Raw genomic sequence first — 20,270 nt, forward strand, 5'->3', positions numbered from 1 at the left:
TCAAAATGAATTACCTGAATTTTCTCCTCGTGTTCAAAATGGAACCGCATTCATCCACCTACCCCCAGCCCTAGGACTGTTTCTTTTATTCCAATAGTATCTGATATCCTTGACTTCACAGTAGAAAGCTGTGAGTCTCCCAAACCCCTTCACTCAGGTCCCATGGAGCCTGCCTTCTAAAGTCTCTTCAGCCTTCTTTCTTTGCATGTTCATGGCCACTTTGTCGTTTAGACCCTTATCCCTGACTGTAAGGGATCCCTTGGGTCTTCCTGCCTGTGGCCATGCCTAATTTATACCCTTCCTAAAATGCAATGTGATCATGTCGCTGCCTTGCTTAGAAGCCCTGCACTGACTTCCAACACGTGCAGAATCAGGTGCTTACTGTTTAACATGGTCTACCCAGTCCTCCAGATTCTGGCTTCCAGTTATTTTCTCAGCCTCAAAAAAGCACCTCACTCTCCAAACATATCAAATAGCTTGCGCCCTCCTGCCTCCGGTTCACACCTCCATTCCCTCCCCTCTACCTGGATGCCCCTCCCGCTGTCAGCTCCCACAGATTGACTGGCGCTTGAGTGTTTTATTGCACTTTGGACCTCCCGCCTCTCACTCCTGGCTTCTGTCTGTCTACCTGTCCTGACCTGCCACTTGTGTAGCCTCTGGCTTATCTGCCTAATTCTGGTTGACAGTGTTATTTGTTAGCTTCATATCTACTTGTTCTCTCAATTATTTCTCAGCCTTCCCACACCAGGCTCCTTGCCCCGTATTTATAAGCTGCTATTGGCTTGAGGGTGACTGTGCCTTTCTAATAAAACTATTTTATAGACTGATAGTTACAATGGTACAGTAGAAAAGAAATGAATCTATCTTTGAGTGTATTGCAATACATCTAGTGATCCATAAATATTTTCTTCTTATTATTATCATTATTGTTATTTTTGAATAGACGATCAGGGAAGGCAGAGTCTAGGCCACCAGTCTGAACTTAGCTTTCATCTTTATTAAGATATTTGGGATGTCTGCAAGTATTCTGAATTTTAAATGGCATTTGGTGATTTGATAAAATTTTGTTTTACTCTGAACTGAGCAGAGTTTCAGCAGCTGGCTACTGTGTCATCATTTCTGTAAATTCAAAATGTAGAAGGAACATTTACCTTTTAACAAGGGAGTATCCTGGGTATCAGTTCTCAACCGTTTTTCTAGGTGTGCTCATGCCTCTGTGACCTCAGAAAGCCCGATGGCATTAAATTCCATGTACGTGTGCACGGTCGATGAATGCATATTTCCAGCTCCTACCTCTCCTCTAAAATTTAGGCTCGTATCTAATTAACTGCTAATGATCACCACTTGGAAGATGAACAGACAACTCAACTATCACACATCCATAAGGAAGTTCTTGATCCTCCACCTTCAACCCCTGGGCCCAACACTCCTCAGTCTTCTCTGTCTCAGTAAATAGCACCTCCAGCATACCAGCTGTTAGGCCGGGAAACTTGCCCTGACCCCTGTTTGTCTCTGACACCATATATCAGCATACACTGTTGAACTGAGTTCAGAATCTGAGCTCCCCTTGCCCCAACCATTGTGTGCACCTTGCTTCACTTTACATCATTGCTTTCAAGGATTATCAAAATAGCCTCCTGACTCCTCTCCCACTTACTCTTTCTTGCTCCCTGCACTTTGTTCTTCACTGAACAACCAGAGTAAGTCTTTATTTATTTATTTATTTTGAGACAGAGTCTCCTCTATCACCCAGGCTGGAGTGCAGTGGTACGATCTGGGCTCACTGCAACCTCTACCTCCTGGGTTCTTGCAATTCTCCTGCCTCAGCCTCCTGAGTAGCTGGGACTACAGGCATGCACCATCAAGCCCTGCTAATTTTTGTATTTTTAATAGAGATGGGGTTTCGCCATGTTGGCCAGGCTGGTCGCGAACTCCTAACCTCAGGTGATCCAGAGTAAGTCTTTTAAAGCGTAAGGCAAATAATGTTTTCCATCTGCTTAAAACCTTCCATGGCTAGGAAGGTCTTAAACCATCTTGTCCCCTGACACTTCTCTGATCTCTATTCCCATCAGGCTCCCCTCTGTTATTGCAATCTTCAGAGAAACCAGGCAGATGTGCTTCTACCCCAGGGCCTCTGCATGTGTGGTCCCCTTTGCCTGGAATGCTTTCTCTTCAGGTAGCAGCATGGCTTACCTCTCTTATCCAGGCCTTTGCTTCATTATTACCCTGTCATGAGAAGGCTCTTTTCTGACCATTTAACTTCAAATGGCACCTTCTCACTCTCTATTTTCTTATTCCACTTTATTCTTCCTTAAAGCACTTCTTACCATCTGACCTATCATGTATACACACTTCCAGATTTCTTCACTGGTTGCTCCCACTCCCACTCTGTCCTGTGCAAGCTCCATGAGAGCAGAGACTGTTTTGTTCATTGCTGCATCTCTATCTCTTAAGATAGTTCTTGGCATAAGTAGGCATGCAGGTTAGTATTGCATGCATGAGTGAGGACAATAACGGTCCCAAATTCTTCTGGAAAGTTTTTCCTCAATCTTGAGGCTAGTTTACTGTCATCAGATTTCTTGATTTCTTGACCATTAATGACTCACTGTATCTCTGTCCTATTTACAGTCACAGTTTGGAAATATTGCAGGTTCAGTTCCAGACTACCAAAATAAAGCAAACATTGCAATGAAGTGAGTCACACAAATGTTTTGGTTTTGCAATGCATGAAAGTCATGTTAGCACTATATTGTGGTCTATTAAGGGTACAATTTCAATATGTCTAAAAATGCCAATGTACATGCCTTAATTTAAAATAATTTATTGATAAAAATGCTAATGATCATCTGAGCCTTTAGCAAGTTGTAATCTTTTTGATGATGGGGGTCCTGCCTCTCTGTTGATTGATGCCAACAGATCAGGGTGGTGGGTACTGAAGGTTGGGGTGCCTGTGGCAATTTCTTTTTCTTTCTTTTCTGAGATGGAGTCTTAGTCTGTTGCCCAGGCTGGAGTGCAGTGGCAGGATCTTGGCTCACTGCAACCTCTGCCTCTGGGGTTCAAGTGATTTCTCTTGCCTCAGCCTCCCAAGTAGCTGGGATTATAGGCACCAATACCATGCCTGGCTAATTTTTATATTTTTTGTAGAGATGGGGTTTCACCATGTCGGCCAGGCTGGTCTCAAACTCCTGACCTCAGGTGATCCACCGGCCTCACCCTCCCAAATTTCTGGTATTACAGGCATAAACCACCGTGCCTGCAATTTCTTAAAATAAGACAGCAGTTTCTTAAGACAGCAGTGAAGTTTGCCACATCAATTGACCCTTCCTTACATGAAAAATTTCTCTGTGGCATGTGACGCTGTTTGATAGCATTTTACCCACAGTAAAACTTCTTTCAAAATAGAGTCAATCCTCTCAAAGTCTCCTGCTTCTTTATGAACTAAGTTTATTGAATATTCCAAATCCTTTATTGTCATTTCAACAATGTTCATAGTATCTTCACTAGGAGGAGATTTCTTCCCCCCAAAACACAACAAAACAACAACAACAACAACAAAAAAAACCCACTTTTTTTTCTCATCCATAAAAAGCAAGTCCTTATTTCATCAAGTTTGATCATGAGATGCAGCAATTCAGTCACATCTTCAGGCTCCACTTCTAATTCTAGTTCTTGTGCTCTTTCTACCACATCTGCAGTTACTTCTTCCACTGAAGTCTTGAACTCCTTAAAGTTATCCATGATGATTTTAATCAACCTCTTCCAAACTCCTGTTAATGTTGAATTTTGACCCCTCCCATGAATCATGAATGTTCTCAATGGCATCTAGAATGGTGAGTCCTCTCCATAAGGTTTTTAGTTTACTTTGCCCAATCCATCAGAGGAATCATGATGACAGTGAAAACCCTATGAAATGTATTTCTTAAATAATAAGACTTGGAAGTTGAAATGACTCCTTCACCCCTGAGCTTCAGAATGACCTTGTATTAGTAAGCATGGAAACAAAGTTGATTTCCTTGTATGTCTCCATCAGAGCTCTTAGGTGTCAAGGAGTACTAACATTTTGAAAGAAATGTTTTTCTCTGAGCAGTAGGTATCAACAGTGAGCTTAAAATATTGAGTAAACCGTAGTGTAAATAGACGTGCTGTCATTCAGGCCTTGTTGTCCCATTTGTAGGGCACAGGCAGAGTAGGTTTAGCATAAGTTTTAAGGGCCCTGGAATTTTTGGAATCGTAAGGGCAAATCGGCTTTAACTGAAAGTCGCCAGATGCATTAACCCGTCATGAGACTCAGCCTGTCCTCTGAAGCTTTGAAGCCAAGCATTGACTTCTCTCTAACTGTGAAAGTCCTAGATGACATGCCTTCCAGCAGAAGGCTGATTCATCTACACTGAAAATCAATTGTGTAGTGTGGCTACCTTCATCGATGATCTGAGCTAGATCTGCTGCTGCAGCAGAAGTAACTTGCTGCAGCTTCTCCGTCACACTTCCCGCTTCACCTTGCACTCTTATGCTATGAAGAGGGCTTCTTTCCTTAAACCTCATGAACCAACCTCTGCTAGCTTCAAACGTTTCTTCTGCAGCTTCCACACTTCTCTCAGCCTTTATAGAACAGAAGAGAATCAAGGCCTTCCTCTGAATTAGGATTTGGCGTAAAGGATCATTCTGGCTGGTTGGGCCTTCTATTCGGACCATTAAACTCTCCATACCAACAACAATGCTGTTTCACTGTCTTACCACAGCGTGCTCACTGGATTAACGTCCTTCAAGAACTTGGCCTTTGCGTTCACAATTTGGCTCTCGGTTTTGTCTGAGAGGCCTAGCTTTCAGCCCGTCTCATCTTTTGACATGCCTTCCTCACTAAGCTTCATTTCTAGTGTTAGATTTTAAGTGAGAAATGCATGAGACTCTTCCTTTTACAGGAACAGGTACAGGCCACTGTAGGATTATTAATTGGCCTAATTTTCTTATTGTTGAGTCTCAGAAAATAGGGAGGCCCAAGGAGAGGAAGAGAGATGGGGAAACAGCCGGTTAGGGAGGCAGTCAGAGTCCATACAACATGTGTCAGTTAAACATGCCATCGTACATGGATGCGGCTCATGGTGCCCAGAACACAGCAGTAACGTCAAAGGTCACTGACCACGGAGCACCATAACAAATACAGTGATAAATTTTGAAATATTGCTAGAATTACCTAAATGTGACACAGACACAAAGTGAGCCCATGCCATTTGAAAAAAAGCACTGAAACTTCCAGTTAGCTGAACACGTGGAGGTGAAATGTGGCTGAATTTTGTGAGTTGAATTAGACAAGTCCCTGATCTTTCCTATTTGTTAAAGTCAGAATTTAGGATACTTTCTTTTATGAATTAGCATTAACTTAAACAAAAGAGCTTAATGAGATTCACCTGGCATGACTGGTAAGGTAATTATGTTTCAGAATTTACTGAAAAAGAAAGGTTCTTTTGTTTGTTATGCTTTCAAGGAGTAGAAAACCCGCAGTTGAAAATCAATACCGAAAGGGTCAAAGTGGGCTGGGGCGTGGTCGAGCTCCTTTGAAACAGACTGGTGGGGAAGAACTTTGTGTCCAAGTTCGACCTGTGTCAGCAGCTGAGCCTCCAAGTGAGACACACACTACAGAAAGAACACATGGGCTGTGGCCATTCAGCAACTGAGCACCTATCCCAGGCACTGCCACTGCAAGGATGAGGAAGACACACACAGTCCCTACTGTGCAGACGTGTTACGCTGGGGTTAGCAGAAAGTGGAAATGCAGGATTTTCTCATTTCAATACAGGATGATCAAAGCTCGTACGCAGGATGTTCGGGGTGCTGTCAGAGCACGTTGGGGGAGCACCTAAACTCGTTAGAACTAACTGATGATGAGTACAGCTTATGTTTGGAACTGTTAGCAGGAATGATATAAAAACGTTGGGTAAATGAAAATAGTGTACTATTTAGGTTAGTTAGCACAGAGTAGTAATGTAGATGAATTACTTAGCATCAAAATTAATTTTTAAGGCCAAAGAAGAGATATGAGAAGATTTTAGTCTCACTGTTGAAAAGACACATTGCACACTACATAATTCTCATAAAAAACATAAGAACATATGTAAATGCAACGCGTAGGAAGCGGTAGAAAGAATAATATTGCACATTATTCACTTATTGCTCTTTTTTGTTTTTTTTTTTTAAATGAGAGTCTCCCTCTGTCGCCCAGGCTGGAGTGCAATGGCGTGATTTTGGCTCATTGAAACCTCCACCTCCTGGGTTCAAGTGATTCTCCTACCTCAGCCTCCCGAGTAGCTGGGACTACAGGCGCCCGGCACCATGCCCAACTAATTTTGGTAATTTTAGTAGAGACCGGGTTTTGCCATGTTGGCCAGGCTGGTCTCAAACTCCTGACCTCAAGTGATCCACCTGTCTTGGCCTCCCAGAGTGCTGGGATTACAGGTATGAGCCACTGCACCCAGCCTCACTTGTTACTCTTGATAGCACAATTATAGGTACTTAGTAGACATTTAGTTACTTAGTTATTAGAATTCAAGGAGATTCTGAGGGGTATAATTAGTTGAAATTGCAATTAAGCAATTACTATATCAGAAAACCACTTTCATTTAACTTACTTCTAATGACCGAGACAGAGGAGCTGTACCAGGGCTGTATCCCACGTGAGGTCCCCATCAGAGAATCTGGGGCGGAACCATCCAGCCGCTTCCCTTACAGGGAAATAGGTTTCTCTTTCTGGTGAACTTCCCGACAGGCCCTTTAGGTTAGTGCTTTTGGTAAATCCAAGGAATGGAGTCTATTTTGGAATCCTGAAATACTCAAAGAGGGCTTTGTCTCCCAGGAAGGGCATCAGCTGAGATAACTCAAGTGGCATTTGAGAAGAAGCAGAAGCAGGCAGGTCACTCTCTGCCTCCCAGGAGCAGATCATAAGACTTCCTTTCAGAGGAACAGTCCTTATACCCAGAAGAAAGAAACATCCTTATCTCTGAAGACACAAGGACACAGAGAAGAATCTGAACACACAGGTCTTGCTAAGTTCCCCCAGTTCATCTCCATGACAGCATACCCACTCTGTCCAATTGTACCCCCCCATGGCGTCCACTGCTCATCAAACCTAACTAAGCACAAGATAAACAAGGTTTCCTGTTTCTTTGGGTCATTTTCTTATGAAGACTCCTGTGCCACATAAAAGTTCTTAAATAAACGTGTATGCTTTTCTCTCCTTGATCAGTACTTTGTTACAGGGGCATCGGCCGCAGGCCTAGTGATGGGTGAGGAAAAGAAACCTTTCTTGCCCCTACAAAGGAATGAAAAAGAATATTTGGGTATATATATTCTCAACCCAACGAGAGACTCCGTTCCATGGGCCTTATTTCCTCCCTGTGTTTTATTATTCATGGACAGACCCTCTACTCTTGATCCATTTGATCAAAAAGTCTGTGAAGACTGCGTCCTGGACTGTGGCCGTGGAGTGGAGCGTCTTGCAGCTGCGTGTGAAACTGGATACTTGTGGACTAGAGCTGCCGAGGGAGGAGAAGGATTAATGACCCCCCGCAGAAGCCATCCAGTGAGCTCTTAGGATGAGCTGATAAAGAATTTGGGAGGACTCTAGCTCTAGACTTTCTGGGACGATTTCCTTCTTCACAGCAGAGTTCAGGTCTCTTGCCCTTTGCCGTGGGAAAGCCGTACTCTCCTGTTTCTCCTGCGAGGCTGTCTTCCTCATGGCTCAGTGGCAGTTCTTTGGCACAGTCAAAAATCAGGGCAATTCCCAGCATTTTATATGTTGTGCTGAGAATGAAGCTGTACACTCTGGGCAAGTAGGAATTAACTCTTAGGCACACGGGGCCTTTGAATTGCTAAAAGGCTCTCTTCTGGGCAACACTCATTATGGATTGTGATCAAGTTACAGAATGTTCATGTTGCTTTGCTTTCTTAATCAGCCTTGTTTGTGACTTCCGATATCTTTGATCAAGATTGCAAATTGACTTTAATTTTTGTGCTTATATGTTAAGGAATGGTCTCTTTATTATTTCAAGTGAGCCATTTGTAGAATGAATTTAATCACTCATTCAGATCTACAGACTACAAAAATGAACATTATATAGATATAGACACTGCGTTCATATAAAAAATTTCCAAATAGATACATCTGGGCTGCAATTGTCATGAAAGGAAGGCTCACTTTTAGTGAGCTCACTTTTAGAGGAAGCAAGATAATATATATTATAGGTTAAGAAAGATAAAATAACGGAAAAAAAGAGAATGGAAATAAACTGCAATTCTTACTTTCTTGTTTCTTTGTCACTGGGTTTTGCAGAATCCAGCCCCATGAGAATGTTTTCCCCATTATTAGTCCCTAGTAGGCTTTGTAATTGGGAAAAAACCTCAAAACTTCCCCCGCCCTTTGCTATGTTTTGGTTGTATAATCTTATTCTTGGATTTAGTCAAGATAAATTTAATAAATTCAAATCAAAGTTGTAAAATAAAATATTTCTTCTGTTAAATTTGCCTCATAGTCTCCATCCCTCTTCAGATGCCAAAAATAATTCAGATGGTGGATATAGGATTTGTTCTTTAAATAAGAAAACAAGCCTTGTTTTCTTACAAATGAGTAGAAGCTGCTGAAAGATAGGGCCCCTGCCTCACACTTCCATCTTGTGTTCCTGGGAGCACTGTGGTGCTGAGATATTATCCATCCTTCTCCCTGATTTTTCTAAAGGTCCCTTGGCCTCCATGTGCTAGAGAGTGAGAGAGGATTTAAAGTCTTTCTGAGAGTGACTCCTCACGTTACTATGGTTTTCTGTTACTTACTTTCCCAGCATCTGTGACAGTTTTCTCTTCCTGTCTTTCTTTTCTCTAAGGTAATGAACACAAGGTAACTCCTCTTAAGAACAGGCAGTGCAGCATCAGGCGAGTATCAGATGGCAAGGGTTCCGATTATTCATCCTCTGATTTCCCCTTGACTTTTCTAAGAAAAGTGCAGCTTTATGTTTACTAGGACTAGAGAAATTCAGCTTTGCAGAAAACATAACATCTCAGTTGCTGTAGTCTTTGTTGTTAGTTATCATTTGTAACCAGGAGCTCGAATTTTCTTTCCTGGACCTGTCTGTTGTAGAGTGCAGCAGCAGGGTCTTCTCTGGTGCTGCAGGAGAAGGGATGCAGCCGTTCTCTCTGGGTTCTTTTGACCCAAGAAGCCTTCCAAAATGTGAAATGTAGGCTCCACGAGCAAAGGTGTTTTTGCCTCTTTTGTTGGCTATTCTGTACTGATGATGTGGGGAATAGTGCTTGGCACACAGTAGACCCTCAGGAAATATTTATGGAATGAATGAATAAATCCCCCATGATATAGGTTTATCGGACGCTTGACCTCCAATGACCTTCACCTAGGGAGACAATGTTGCTAGTGAGTGTCGTGGTTGCCTTTCTATTCCAGCTCTTTGTCCTGGGCAGAGCTTGCTGCACCTTCCAGTTGCAGTAATCAAGGAAGCGGAGTCCCTGCAATTCTTCAAGGAACCTTGAGAACTCAGGAGGTCCTGGGGTGGCTGCATCAATCCTGCAGACCAATGCCAATCAGCAGAGGGGCCATTCCCAGGGCCACATGGCTGGCTGAGTTGGGCCTTGGCCAGGTAAGACGCACAGCATGCATGCCTATGTGATTTAATTCTGAATGCCATAGACCTGGCAAGTCATAAAATAGCAACCAATAATTGTAAGTTAGAGGGCTCATTTCCTCCCAGAAATCTCAGTGTATGTGAAGATAGGTTGGAATGTGTAAAGAAAAGCTAAGAAAGCAGATTTCTGATAAGAGCAGCGTGTGACTCGTATAGCAGTTCTGAATTACAGCCCGAAGGATGGAATGCTGACAGTTCCTTCCTTCTTACCTGTGATTGCTAGAATTTTATTTAGCGGATCGTTTTTGAGCCTATCTCAAAATGAGAAAATTCTTTGAGGAATTATGTGTAGTGTGAAGTATATTCTCTCCCTTGTTGCCCGTGGAGATGCCACTGGTGACAGGGCAGATTTCCCACTGCAGGGTCGATGGAGATGCTGCTGCTGTCTTTGGACATAATAGTTTATGACAAAGAGACCAAAATAATTCCTTTTTAGCCATGTGGTTGTCTGTAAATTTGCCTAGTTGGTCATCCAAAGCGATGACATTTAAGATATAGTTGATACACTGTTTATCTTAAAGAAACGTTTTAAAATTAATTCTTCAGACCTATGTAATATTTTATCTTTTCTGTTTAATAATATCCAAATGTGCTTTTGTGACGCACAGGACACGTGTGTTTCTTCATAAATCAGTCATATAGCTTTGAAAGTATAATATACTACAAGCATGTAGCAAAGACCCTCAAAACACAATTATTGAAGCAGTATAAAAAGGTGAATTTGCTTCAGTTTTGGATTTTTAATAGACCTCACTGTTATGTAGTGAAGACAGAAATATGCCATGGAAGTCTCTGGTTAAGAGCCAAGACTTTTTCTCGTGTATCATTTCAGATCCTGTCATCTCTATCTGATCTTTAGGGTAGACTATGTACATTCAGAGTGTTGAGTAAAATTATTAGAAAATATAATACCTGTAACATTATTCTTTATACCCTTTAAGTAAATATGCTGGCACATGAATTCACAATTTAAAACTCTGACTTTGTAAGACATTTGCATGTATCTCCAATGAAGATATTGTTGGACTTGCATTCTTTGTGCATGATTTGTGACAACATTATGAGACCTTTACAATTGTGGAAATAAAACACATAAAGGTATTTCAAAATTCACATCAAGTCCATCACTGTGTTCTGTCAATCTTATCTCTAAATATTTCTCAGGTTTCTTCATTTACTTTCATTTCTACTCCCACAACCAGAGTCCAGATCACCATCATTCCTCACTCTCCAGACTCCTGGAATATAGTCCCATTCTCCATGCCTCCAAGTAATGAAGGACACAGAAAAAGCACATTATGTAAAAAAAGTAGGAGTCCAGATTCAACATGCACGTGGATTGTAATGAAAACACACTAAAATGTTAACAGTGAAAGAATCAGCAGTTATATTTATTTTGCTCTTTTATACTTTTTAATGTTTTCTAAATGTTCTATAATAAGCATGAATTATTTAAGAAATTTTATTAAGTTGCATTCTCATTTTAAAAAATTCAAGGCTGTACATGGTGGCTCACGCCTGTAATCCCAGCACTTTAGGAGGCCAAGGCAGGCGGATCACGGGGTCAGCAGCTGGCCAACATGATGAAACCCTGTCTCTACTAAAAAATACAAAAATTAGCCAGGCATGGTGGCACACGCCTGTAATCCCAGCTACTCAGGAGACTGAGGCAGGAGAATGGCGTGAACCCCAGAAGTGGAGCTTGCAATGAGCCGAGATCGCGCCACTGCACTACAGCCTGGGTGACAGAGCGAGACTCTGTCTCAAAAAAAAAAAAAAAAAAAAAAAAACCGAAGTGAAAGTGAAAACAGATACCATCTAAAATCTACTACTTAGAAATTCTCCTTATGAAATTAAGTGAACGTCATGTCAGACATCTTATTGTTTCTCTCCGTATATCTTCTCACAGGCACGTGCATACGCTTACACACACAGAGAGGGTGAAGAACGGCTACTTAGCGAGTTCGAGACAGGCAAAAAGTAAAATTTTATATATACAAGATCAAACTATGCATCATCTTAAAAAGATTAAAATGTATTATGTTAACAATTTGTACCTAAAAAATTAAGCCTTATGCAAGGTGTCAGCTATTGAAATGAAAGCATCAGGTGACCTCAGCTTTTTATGTTGTGGACTTAGCCACACGCTGTGCCCAGCTCTGTTCCAGTTCTTTCCTCTTGCCTTTGGCTCCTACCACTCCGTCGTAGGCTTGACTTCTAGAAGAAACACAGGTAACCTGCCAGGGCTTTAGACCTGATCTGCCTTTCTTAGGGAGAGAGAGATGGAAAGAAAGAGATGGCAGCTTCTTTGCAGAAACACATCAGCTGCCTTCTCAATTTCCCTGGACAATATTTATGTTCATTCTTCACCAGTGAGCAGGTAGGTGCCTGCATGGGTAGCCCATTCTCACGGGTAGCCCATTCTTACTAAAATGTTGAACTCCTTACGTAAAACATTTTGAATAAAAACAATTGATCAAAAGGAATAAAAAACATTTTTGAGTGAAAACAATTGATCAGAAAGAACAAACTGTGCAGCTTTTCAAATTCTGCAGACCAGGTGAATTTAGTAGAGAATGAACAAAGTAGTTTACAATATAAAGATTTCTGAATTCAGTGGTGTGTGTGTTCACTGCCCCGAAGAAATGAAAACAGAAAACATTGAGAACCAGTTAACGGGACAATCAGCAGAGAGTCACTCTGTTTCCTTTTCACCTGCTACTTGGTCTTCATAAGACTGTCTCAGTTCCACCATCCTGGTCTGAAAGCCACTTTGTTGCACATGGCAGTGTGTTGACATCAGCAAGAGCCAGTCTTTGCAGATCTTTGCTCTGCAAATTACTGCCAAGTGTGACTGGGTATAGCCCTTAAGCACTGCACCCCAATTCCCCAGTCTGCAATATGGAAATAATAAAATCTAACTCTGAGACATAATTTAAATTATGAAAAGGTACATTACAGTAGGTTATAAACAAAGGTTCGTTCTCTTTCCTGCCTTTTATCATCTAATCTAGTTTCTTTGGAGGAGAGAGGGAGCTTGTGTGTTTCAAATATGTAACTTATAAATAATATGCTACTGAATTAAAGACTGGGTCTAAAATTTTGTTTCTAAATTGATGATTTTGATCCACATATTTTGTATGATTTCTTTCAGAGTTGGATTTATTGTCATCATCTAGTTTTGTGCTTTACGTTTTCCTCCTGTTACTATATTGTCCTTTTCTTTCCTTTTTCTTTCCCTTTCCCTCTTTCTTTCTCTCCTCCCTCTCTCCTTCCTCCCCTCTTTCTCCCTCTTTCTCTCCTTCCTTCCTTCCTTCTTTCCCCTTCTTCCCTCCCTCCCTCCCTCCCTCCCTCCCTCCCTCCCTCCCTCCCCCCTTCCTTCCTTCCTTCCTTCCTTCCTTCCTTCCTTCCTTCCTTCCTTCCTTCCTTCCTTCCTTCCTTCCTTCTTTCTTTCTTTCTTTCTTTCTTTCTTTCTTTCTTTCTTTCTTTCTTTCTTTCTTTCTTTCTTTTTCTTTCTTTCTTTCTTTCTTTTCTTTCTTTCTTTCTTTCTTTCTTTCTTTCTCTTTCTTTTCTTTTCTTTTTTCTCTTTCTTTCTTTCTTTTCCTTCCTTTCTTTCTTTCTTTCTTTCTTTCTTTCTTTCTTTCTTTCTTTCTTTCTTTCTTCTTTCTTTCTCTTTTTTGACTAAATTTTGATTTTAAAATTATTTTTACCCTCTCTACTCATTTGGAAGCCATAAATCCTTTTTCTAATCATTCTATGGTTGCTCTTAATCTTAATAAAATCCAAAATGAATCTGTTCTCCTCCCTAGCAATGTTGTATCTTAATTCCCATCAATTGCCTCCTGCTTCACATTGTATTTTTGTGCATTATTTAGATTCTGCCTCCACATATTTACACTGTTTTTATTATTTCATTTATACCAGTTTCCTTGTTTATTGTTCCTTTTTTTCATCCCAGATCCTTTTTATGGAATCATTTTACTTGTATCTGAAGTATTTCCTTTAGTAATTCCTTTAACAAGAGTCTGATTATATTAAACACAGATTCTGCTTGCCTAAAATGCATTTATTGTGTCCTAATTATGACGCAATAGTTTGCTGACCAGACATCTTGAGAGGGATGCTGTCTTCTGTCAGAATTTTAGGCTAGGGCTTTGTTCCGGATCCACTGATACTGTTGGGAAAAATTGTTTTTCATATAACTGCTATTTCATGGAAGGTAAAGTTTTTACTCTGGCTGTTTTTAAGATCTTTATTTATTTTTTTTTAATTTTGGTGGCCTGGAGTTGAAGTTTGTGCCTAGATGTGGGTTTCTTTTCATCTAATCTGCTTAGGAATGTTTGGTTTCTCTTATTTCTCCATCTTCACCTCCTTTTTTTAGATTTTTAATTTTTAATTTTATAGAGATGGGGTTTTACTATGTGGCCTGGGCTGGTCTTAAACTCCTGGGCTCAAGCAATCCACCTACCTTGGCCTCCCAAAGTGCTGGAATTACAGGTGTTAGCCACCACGCCCAGCCAATCCTCGCCTTCTGGCCACTCTTCAGAACCTGTCCTGTCTTTGAGGGCTGCTCTTCGTGTATCTTAACCTTCTTTCATATTTTGCATTTCATTATCTCCATTATGTCTCTGAGCTTCGTTCTAGTAATTTCTCTATCAGTCATTATTTTCTTAGCTACATTAATCTTTTGTTTATCTTACCTATGGAATTTTTAATTTGAGTGATTACATTTTCTGTTTGAGAGATTCTTTTTGATTCGTTTTTCAAATAGCCTGATTTTTTTGGTATAGCATTTTGTTTCTAGTTCATAATTTCAATTTCTTTTTTGAATAATTTTTAATATACTTATTTTATCGTTTGTATCCAATATTTTTATACATGAAAGTCCTTGGTGGTTTATTTCTGCTGTTGGTTGTTTCTGCTAACTCTTGTATTTTGCTTTTTTAAAAATATATTTTGGATTAAGCTCACATTTAAATGTCTGGGCTTTATGTGCAAGAATCTGTCAAGGTTTAGGTTGAGGGTGCACCTTCTGCATAGAATTTGCATTTTCGTTTATTGAGCATTCCAAAGCATAACCGAGTCAAGGTTCTGTAAAATAGTTTCTTGGTTTGAACTTTCCTGGAATTACCAGGTAGTATGATTTTAAACCCAACTCCAGAGTGTGTCAACTGTGTAGTTATTGTCATGAAAATCATCTATTTTTGTCACTCTGAGTCCAAACTGAGAATGGCATTTTTGGGTCATCTTTTGTCATTTTTTTAAACAGTGGATCTTTTGTCATCTTTTTAAACATCTGGAATTACAGGTATGAGCCACCACGCCCAGTCATTATATATCTTTCTATATAATCTATATAAAATATATAAACATTTACATCAATTTTATGGGTGCTGGCTTTATTCGTAGACCTTACTTGTAACTTCCTCTTTGGGCTGAGATCATGCCTCTCCTCCGGTCCCCTGTACCACGCGAAATGCAAGCCTTCAGGCCCAGAGGCTGCTGCCTGATCACTCCACAGCCACAGTGATAGCTCACCATTCGGAATTTAAGTCTTCTTTTTATTTTTTGGCCTGTAAATATTTTTATTCCCTTTAAAGTTAATTATATTATTATTATTTCTTGCCTAGCTAAATGTTTTAAAGATTTAGAAATATTTATTTCTATATATTGTATATGGCAAAAATTTTTCAGAAAACTTTTACCAAGATGGAATCCAAAATACAAAACAGTCTCTCAATCTATCTCACCCTCTTCTTTAGCCTCTTTCCAATCCATTTTCTGGCAAGCAGCCAAAGTGATGTTAAGTGAAAATAGGATTATATTGTTACTGGAAGGAGGGCCTCGAGTTTTGTCAGTTGTCCAGGTTCTTTGGTGTTTTGAACAAGGATTGGACAAAACCCACAAAGCAACAAAGGAATGAGACACAAGAACAAAGCAGTGACAGCTGAATTCACTGAAGCAAGACAGCCCTCCACAGGGTGGGGCAGGAGCCCATTTTCTGGGTTTGAAGTACCCCTGTTGAGGCTCCTGTCAGTTGCCTCTTGTCTGGATGAAGGGTTTGGGGACCCTGGCTAATTAAGGGCTGAGGTGAACTGGTGGCCTCTGCACATGGAGGGGTGGCCCGTGCTTGGCCAGTCAGGGCCCTCTCCCTTTCCATCTGAGGTGTGCTGGAAGCGGGAGGGCTGCAGGGAGATTTGATCCTTTGTTGCTCGGTGTGGAACGTGTGGAGAGATGGGATTTCTCGTTTTGGTTTATCTTTAGGAAGTTCATGTTCACTGGCCTTAGGTTCCCTGCCCCCAGACCCAGGCATCCTCCTTTTGATCCAGCTTTGAGAAGTCAGCACCAATTGGCCTCAGATCCCTTGACCCCACACCCTGGTGCTTTTCCTTGATTCAGCACAAATCAGCCTTAAGTTCCCTCCTCCAGACCCTGTTTTCCTGCCTCAATTTTACTCCCTTGGTAAAAATCCTTCAATAGCTTTCTATTGGTGATGAAATTGCATCCCTCAAAAAGACTTGTTTAAATCCTAACCCTGGGTACCTTGACTATGACGTTGTTTGGAAATAGGATTTTTGCAGGTATCATCAAGGTAACATGAGCTCATACTGGCTTAGGATGAGCCCTAGCCCACAGTGGTATCCAAAAGACGGAAATGTGTACACAGACACGGAGACACTCCAGGAGAAGCCACGTGACCAGAAGGCAGAGATTGGACTGACAATGCTACAAGCCCGGGGACGCCAGGGACTGATGGCAACTGTCAGAAGCTGGGAGGAAGGCAGGAGACAACTCCTCTCTCTGAGTCTCCAAGTAAGAGTCAACCATACTGTCATCTTGCTTCCAGACTTCTGCTCTCCAGAACTGAGACAGAATAAATTCCTGTTGTTTGAAGCCACCCAGTTTGTGAGTTTTGTTATGGTTGCCCACTGGTAAATGAATGAACTAGTGAAGAAAAGTAGTACAGCAGACCAGAGAAAACGGAAACACAAGTGCTTTCACAGGGAGGCCTGGAAGTGAGCTGATTGACATTGCAGAACAAATGCACTTCCCCTTATAATTAGTATCAAGGAAAAGATCATTAGCATTGCCTGCGATGTCTGTTTCATCTTTCCGCTCTTTACTTTCGAGCTTCAGGTTGCTGTCATTGCTTTCACTGGCCTTTTTTCAATTTCTTGAACAAGCTAAGCTCTTGCCTGACCCAGGAATGTTGTATATGCTGATCCCTCTGCCTAAGAGACTCACCTGAGGTTTGCTTGAGTCACTACTACTTATCAGATCTGACTTCCTTGAAGAGCTTTTTCATAACAGCTTCCCTCGTCCGTCTCTAAATTACGCCCCTTATTTTTATTTCTGCACATTCTTTGCCTTCACAGCATTTATCACAGATTATGACTAGAATATGCATGTTGTTTATAAGATGATTTTGAAATGTCTGTCTTCTCTGCCAGACTATACCCCCATTAGGTAGTGATGTGCCGGTTTTGCTGTCCTCTGTTTCCCGGCAAACAGCACAGAGGTGGGTATGGAATAAATATTTTTGAAGAAAGGAACACACATTTTTTAGGCTTGTAATCAGAAGGATGGATACAAAAAGAGAAATACCTATTTTCAAGTTGTTTTTATATTAAGGCCAGAGTGTTAGACATGTTGTTCTAATCATTCTTATTTAAGCCGCTGTTCTGACAGGTTAATAATAAATGCCACACTATTGAAAAAGCAACCACCTTTCATTCAAGCAGAGTCACACCTTGAAATACACTTGAAATGTCGTATGTTAGTGCAATCAGTATTATTTCACCAGTTACTTACAGCAGGTACTGCTTAAATACTTACTGACTAGGTTGGTTCAGTGTTCAAACTCAATACTCTGCTTGTCCCAAGAGAGCAGAAACATTCACTAAATGTATTCTAAAGCATGTGCTTTCTTTAAAGTATTAGCATAAACTTGTCATTTTGTGCTTAATTACAGGCAATATTTAGGGTCATTTGGCATCTTCTAGGTAACAATGTACAAAATATCTTCTAGCATGTGGTTCTTCAGGCCTCATCATGGAATTCTCTACTTGCCTTGGTTTGGCAGAGGGCTAGCTTACTGACCCTCAGAGCAGACTGCAAATTCATCTTTTAGACCATGTTTATTTCCTGACTGCTTTCTCTGTACTTGTGCCCTGAGACAGGTAAATTATGAAGAGTGCAATTCTATGAATCCAAACATGTCACAAATAATTGTGACTCCAGAGCCCAAAGAGTTATGAGAGAATACAATGGAAGAAATAGTTACTACGTTTGCCACTCCATTAAAAAAAGAACCCATTCTCGCTAGCCTCATTTAGTAGGCCAACTTTGCAACAGTGTTGAAGAAAGTAAGAAAACACATAGGCGACCACACGTGGAAATGCCACTTTTCTAAAATGACATTTTGATCTATTCCTTATGGAATACTGTGGATGGTCCTTAAATCTGTTAGAGACTTATGGTCTAATAATGTTATATGCTCTCAAAATTCTGGAAATGTTTTTACAGTTGTAACTTGCATTCAGCAAAATTGATAATTGTGATTTGGAATGACACCAGCAAGATGGCAGAATAAGAGGACCCAGGCTTCGCTCCCATCTCCTGCCCCCTGCCACATGCAGAAAGTTCAGCTAGCAACCACCTGCAGACAAGAATACCTTGGTGAAAACCCTAACATATGGGAATAAGCCAGAGTCAGCTGTGTGGTCCAGAATGGAATAAACACTACATTAAAGGGTAAGAAAAACAATCCCATGTTGACCATGTCACTCCTCCTCCTCCCCTAAGTCAGCACAGCACCTCACGGATAGAATTCCCCAGAAACTACTGTTCCTACAGAGCAAAAGGAGAATCAGAGGCAGACACGAAGCTTCCTTAGCATTCTGAGATGCTCCCCAGGAAGCTCACTCTGATCTCACCTCAAGGGGAATAGAGGGGAAGTGGCGTAGCTAGACCACCTTGGGTCCGATTCTCACCTCAGGAGGAATAGAGGGAAATGGCATGGCTGGACCACCTTGGGTCCGATTCTCACCTCAGGGGGAATAGAGGGAAATGGCGTGGCTGGACCACCTTGGGGCTGATTCTCACCTCGGGGAATAGAGGGAAATGGCATGGCTGGACCACCTTGGGTCCGATTCTCACCTCAGGAGGAATAGAGGGAAATGGCGTGACTGGACCACCTTGGGTCTGATTCTCACCTCAGGGGGAATAGAGGGAAGTGGCGTAGCTAGACTACCTTGGGTCCGATTCTCACCTCAAGAGGAATAGAGGGAAATGGCGTGGCTGGACCACCTTGGGTCCGATTCTCACCTCGGGGAATAGAGGGAAATGGCGTGGCTGGACCACCTTGGGTCTGATTCTCACCTCGGGGAATAGAGGGAAATGGCGTGGCTGGACCACCTTGGGTCTGATTCTCACCTCAGGGGGAATAGAGGGAAATGGCGTGGCTGGACCACCCTGGGTCTGATTCTCACCTCAGGGGGAAGAGAGGGAAATGGCGTGGCTGGACCACCCTGGGTCTGATTCTCATCTTGGGGAATAGAGGGAAATGGCGTGGCTGGACCACCTTGGGTCAGATAGAAGCAAAGAGAGGAGGCAGAGTCCACAGTGACAAGCAGACAGATCCTGGTTGTAGCTCTGTGCACCTGCCAGCAGTAGCACCCAATCAATAGTACCAGCTAACCCCATACCCACCTGCAAATCTGAGCTGGTCACCCTCAGAAGTGGTGGGAAGTTCTGCCTGGCTTGAATCCTCAGATGACCAACCTCAGACCCTGCCCTGAGAACATGTCCAGGGAGCGAGATAACCACTGCAGCAAATTTTGGCAAAGACCCAGGGCTAGTGTTGTCGTACTCAGGAGTTTATCACTGTTATCACTATCATTTGGGATAGGGTCTCACTATGTCACCTCAGCTAGAGTAGTGGCCTGATCACAGCTCCCTGTAGCTTCGACTTCCTGGGCTCAAGTGATCCTCCTGCCTCGGCCTCCCAAGCAACTGGGACTACAGGTGCACACCACCACACCTAGCTAATTTTTAAACATTTTGTAGCCATGGGGTCCCACTATGTTGTCCAGGCTGGTCTTGAACTCCTGGGCTCAAGCAATCTTGCTGTGTCAGCTTCCCAAAGTACTGGGATTATAGGGGTGAGCCACCATACCTGGCCCCACCAAGGAGCGTTTAAATAGTACTTTGCATGGCCTCAAAGCCCACACCCATACACCACCCAACAAAGGGGACAACCACCACAGGAAATTTCAGCAAAGAGCTGGTGCTTGACCTCGCACACCCAGGAGTTTAATGCTCAGCCTAGTCTCAAAGCCCACCCCAAGACCTCACCTAAGCAGGTAGGCAAACCTCAACTGCATTTCTACCGAGCACAGAAGCTGGTCCCATCATCCTAGTCAGAGACTCCACCTAACCGCAGAGTGCTTCCTGCAACCCTGTTTAACTGCTGACTTTAAATTGAGGGACCATCTGGTCAGAGAATACTACACTTCATGGTTCAGTCTAGTCAGAGGCAAGTTGCAGTGCCCATCCAGCAGTCCATCCTGATTGCAGAGTTCAGCTTAGTGG

At 41.9% G+C, this 20,270-nt stretch overlaps 1 protein-coding gene across 9 annotated transcripts in view; it reads left to right on the forward strand.

The window, feature by feature from the left end:
• The window catches only part of LOC105466740 (uncharacterized), a 100,598-nt gene that overhangs the window by 36,659 nt on the left and 43,669 nt on the right, over positions 1-20,270 (forward strand). For 5 of the 9 annotated variants that reach the window (XR_011620693.1, XM_071092705.1, XM_071092706.1 and 2 more), the window contains exons 2-4: positions 9,440-9,632; positions 16,248-16,490; positions 18,204-18,431. Coding sequence is in view for 8 of the 9 variants with exons in the window: in XM_071092705.1 (XP_070948806.1) it covers positions 9,440-9,632; positions 16,248-16,490; positions 18,204-18,209 (442 nt within the window). In the remaining variant the exon portion in view is untranslated. Of the gene's footprint in view, positions 1-9,439; positions 9,633-16,247; positions 16,874-18,203; positions 18,432-20,270 lie in introns of those variants that run through there. The other 4 variants (XM_071092709.1, XM_071092710.1, XM_071092704.1 and 1 more) reach the window with 3 other exon arrangements.

The sequence above is a fragment of the Macaca nemestrina genome, chromosome 3 (genome assembly GCF_043159975.1).
Source record: "Macaca nemestrina isolate mMacNem1 chromosome 3, mMacNem.hap1, whole genome shotgun sequence".
NCBI lineage: Eukaryota > Metazoa > Chordata > Mammalia > Primates > Cercopithecidae > Macaca > Macaca nemestrina.